Below are 3608 nucleotides of genomic sequence, written 5' to 3' on the forward strand. Positions count from 1 at the left end.
TGGAGAAAGGCGTGTGGGCTGTGGGCGGGTGACGTGTGACCCCGGCACGTGGTCTGAGCAGGCTCCCGTCTGGAAAACGGGGCTGCCCCTGCCCGTCCCGAGGCTCCTAGGATGCGGAGGAAAGCAGGAGCCGAGGCCGGCCCCGAGCTGTGCAGGCCGTCCATCCGTTACGGGTGTTCCCTTGACCGAGGGCCTTGGGGGCCCCGACTTCCGGGGAGCCTTCCTCCACAGGGTGAGGGTGAAGGGAATGCCCGCAGCGGGAACGCGTCGGGGCTGTCGTGCTCCTCAGATACGGCCACACGTGGCAGCCACGTGGAGGGCACGCTGGCGGCCCTCACGCCCCGGGTCGTTATCCTGACAGACTTGAGGACGGCTGTGTCTGTCGCGCCAGGACAGCGGGCTGGGGTTCGCGAGGCGGCCGGAGCGCATGTCTCCCGGCCCCGCAGCCCGGCCCCCGACTGGAGGCCCATCCCTGCGCCGGTGGCCCCTCGACTCATTGCCCTCTCCCCATTGTCTTCTCAGGCTGCTGCCCCTGAAGACCCCGTGGTAGAGAAAGTGTCCGCCCACCTGCGGCGGAACTGGGCCATGTTGGAAGGTGAGGACATGGGCGTGGCCTGCTTTTCAGGGTGACATCCAGAATGGGCCAGGGCAGGTCACAGGGCGTGGTTCACGGTAGGACGCTGCTTTTCTGGGCGAGGATGCAGGGTGCATGGCAGGCGTCCGTGTCCCCTCCAGAAGGCCAGTGGCTGGTCGGGGCCCCGAGGTGCTAACCCACACCCGGGCGGGAGTGCTAGGCATGAGCCCAGTCCAGGAGCATGAGCTGTGTCAGAACCAGGGTCCCAGTTGGAGCGGGGCCCCTCTTTGCCTTCAGGGCTGCCATGCAAGTCCCCAGCATGGCCCCAGGTGGCCTTGACCCACGGGCCTCGAGTGAGCGGTTCCTGGCCATGAGGTCAGGCGTGGGGACAGTCCCAGGGATGCCCAAGGGTCTTCATGGCCCAGCGTGGGACCCAGGAGGAACCCCAGGCCGAGGGAAGGGGAGAGGCCATGGTGAGAAGGCACAGCCCCGCCCCCGAGAGTGACGCTGCCGTCCGGTCCATGGGAGGGGCCAGGCCGTGGGAGCGGGGGTCCCGGCCAGTGGAAGGGCGGGTTCGTCCTGTCTGAGAGCATTCAAGGAGGAAGACCTCGCCCTGGTTTTGAGGGAGGAAGGTAAGCCTTTACTCACTCGGCTTCTGGAGCCTTCCACGGTGCTTCTCTGGGGCAGAGACTTGGGGCGACCGCTGGCCGGCACCAGGTGCCTCATTTGAGTGCAGGACTGTTGCGCGGAGGCCCCGGTCCAGCCCTTTCCGGGGAGGAGTCCGACTTCTCGAGGCTCGAGGACTCGCACGTAGGTTCAGTCTCCGTCGACACTGGCAGTGACCTCCAGTCTGGTGGAGGCGCTCGTGGTGGTTCGTGGGCTCCGGGCCCCAGGGCTGTCGTGCATCCTGGCCTCCCTTGGGGCTGGAAGTACCGGGGCGGTGCCGGGACTCTGTCCTCCGTCGCACCGCGAGGGTTTGCTCAGCTGCACTGCCCGCCGGATCTGTGGCAGGACTGTGCGGGGGACACCGACCAGCCTGCTCCCCGCCTGACGCTCGCCGTCCCCCTGCCGGGGCCTGGCTGAAGTCGGGCTGAGTTTTCCTGAAGCCGTGCGGACACAACAGCCTGTTCAGAGCGCGGGGTGGGGACTGAGGGGAAGTCCCAGAGAAGGCTGGGGACCCAGCGCAGCGGGCCCGGTGGGGACAGCTTCTGGCCGTCAGGCCCCTCGACCTTCCTTGCTCAGATCATTGTGCGTCCTTTACATGGCTGTGTAACAGCTCTCCCGTCCTCAGTGGGTGAGGACAGCGGAACTTCTGAGCTGGCTGTTCGTGTAGGTCCTGAGAAGCACTGGTGCCCCAGGCGGGACCTGGTTCCGCAGGGGCTGCGAGTGGTCACGAGTCACCCCCCGCAGCAAGGCCTGGGTCCTCGTCCCACCTGGCTTGTGTGTGTTCCCCCCCTGGCAGGTGCGGCCGCCGCGGACGTCGGCTTCAGTGGGCTCTACAAGGCCACCTTTGACAATATGAGCGCCTACCTGAAGAAGAAGGAGCAGCGGCTGCAGAAGCGGCGGCAGCCCCCAGGCCCTGCGCCCCAGGAGCAGGCCAAGAAGCTGAGGCCGGCGGAGGTGCCCCTCAGGTGCCCGTCCTCACCGCCCGGTGCCCCCATGCACCAGAGCCGGCTCTGCTGTCCCCTCCCTGCCCACGGCTCCCTCTAAGATGGGGACATCCTTCCCGACCCAAGCTTGGTGGCAGTTAGGTCCGCATGGGTTCTGCATACGCGTGGGCCATCCCAGGGAACTGGTGGTTGTCCTGGGCTCTGGAACTTTCTGCTGCTAACTGGCTCTTAAGTCTGGCATTGCAGGCCTCCTTCGGGTGAAGGAAAGCTAGGTGGGTGGCGCCCAGCCTGAGACACACAGGGGAGCAGTGCCAGCACCTCGGAGTGCCGTTTCTGCATCTCGGGGACGTCCGAGCCCGTGGTGAGCGGGCAGCTGCAGGTCCTTCTCTGTCCCTGGAGCGCCGGACGGCAGTGTGGCCCACACGACTCGTCCCGTGTCTCCCTGCAGACGGTGTAGCGTGCTGTCCGGCGTCGGGGCCAGTGCTGCGCTGGGCCTCAAACCCGGCGGAGAGGCTCCGTTCCTCCGCTGGCGGCCGCCACGCCATCTGCTCGGTCCCACCGCCGTGACGTGAGCTGGCCGCGGCGCACGGCCCCGCCTGGACCGCCTTCGGGTGCGAGGCCCTGGGAGCCCTGGCGGGAGGCAGTGGAGACCACGCGCGTCTTTGTGATTTCCGCGCGCACTCTGCGCACGGTGCAAGGACCGGGGGCAGCAGCCGGATTCTAGTCACTGGTCAATAATGATGAGCTTTTTGCAGCTTCTGGAAATGTTTAGCAGCAACATTTGGATCTAATTTCAAAATATATTGCGCAAACCGTTTTTGATGAGCGTACTGCTTATGACTGAAAGGCTGACTTCTTAACACGAAAAAGCATGTTTTTGGCGGTTGGCTTCACAGATGTGTCTGCTGCTGTGTTGGTGTTTGCGCCCGCTTCCTGGTGATCAGCCTCAGATGGGGGAGAGCCTGTGCGTGTCCGTGATGCCTTAGTGCGGGGCTCCTGGGGAGCTTAGAGACCAGTAGTTTTGTGTCGCCAAAGCTGAAACACTTGAAGACAGCACCGCATGTGACCTGCTCAGGATCCCTTCCCACAAGGGGTGCCGCGGGGTGCGGGGCGGGCAGAAGTCTGAAGGAGCAGCGGGGGCGTGCCAGGGGCAGGTAGGGGATGCCCGGGCCCTCCTGCCTGAGGAGCCAGACTCCGTTAGCCGTACGCTGGGCACACGCGGCATTCTCAATAATCTGCTTCGAAGTCCGTGCCAGGCAGGAGCGCACCGCCTTCCCAGCTTCTCAGCCCCCTCTCCCAGCTGGGAGCGGGCCAGGTGAGCCACCGGCGCACGCCCCCGGCCCGAGCGTACGCCCACCCATTTAGCCGGATGGTGGTTTCCTCTTACGGTTCTTTCGGTCAGCGACCGCAAATACACGCTCACT

The 3608-nt window shown here is 65.6% G+C and overlaps 1 protein-coding gene across 1 annotated transcript in view; it reads left to right on the plus strand.

The window, feature by feature from the left end:
- Positions 1-3014, plus strand: part of LOC115292556 — an 8080-nt gene extending 5066 nt beyond the window's left edge. Inside the window, exons 6-7 of the mRNA XM_029940623.1 lie at positions 232-595; positions 2037-3014. Coding sequence (XP_029796483.1) covers positions 232-595; positions 2037-2284 — 612 coding nt within the window. The 3' untranslated portion in view covers positions 2285-3014. The remainder of the gene's footprint in view (positions 1-231; positions 596-2036) is intronic.
- Positions 3015-3608: the final 594 nt, after the last annotated feature.

The sequence above is a fragment of the Suricata suricatta genome, chromosome 5 (assembly GCF_006229205.1).
Source record: "Suricata suricatta isolate VVHF042 chromosome 5, meerkat_22Aug2017_6uvM2_HiC, whole genome shotgun sequence".
Lineage (NCBI taxonomy): Eukaryota > Metazoa > Chordata > Mammalia > Carnivora > Herpestidae > Suricata > Suricata suricatta.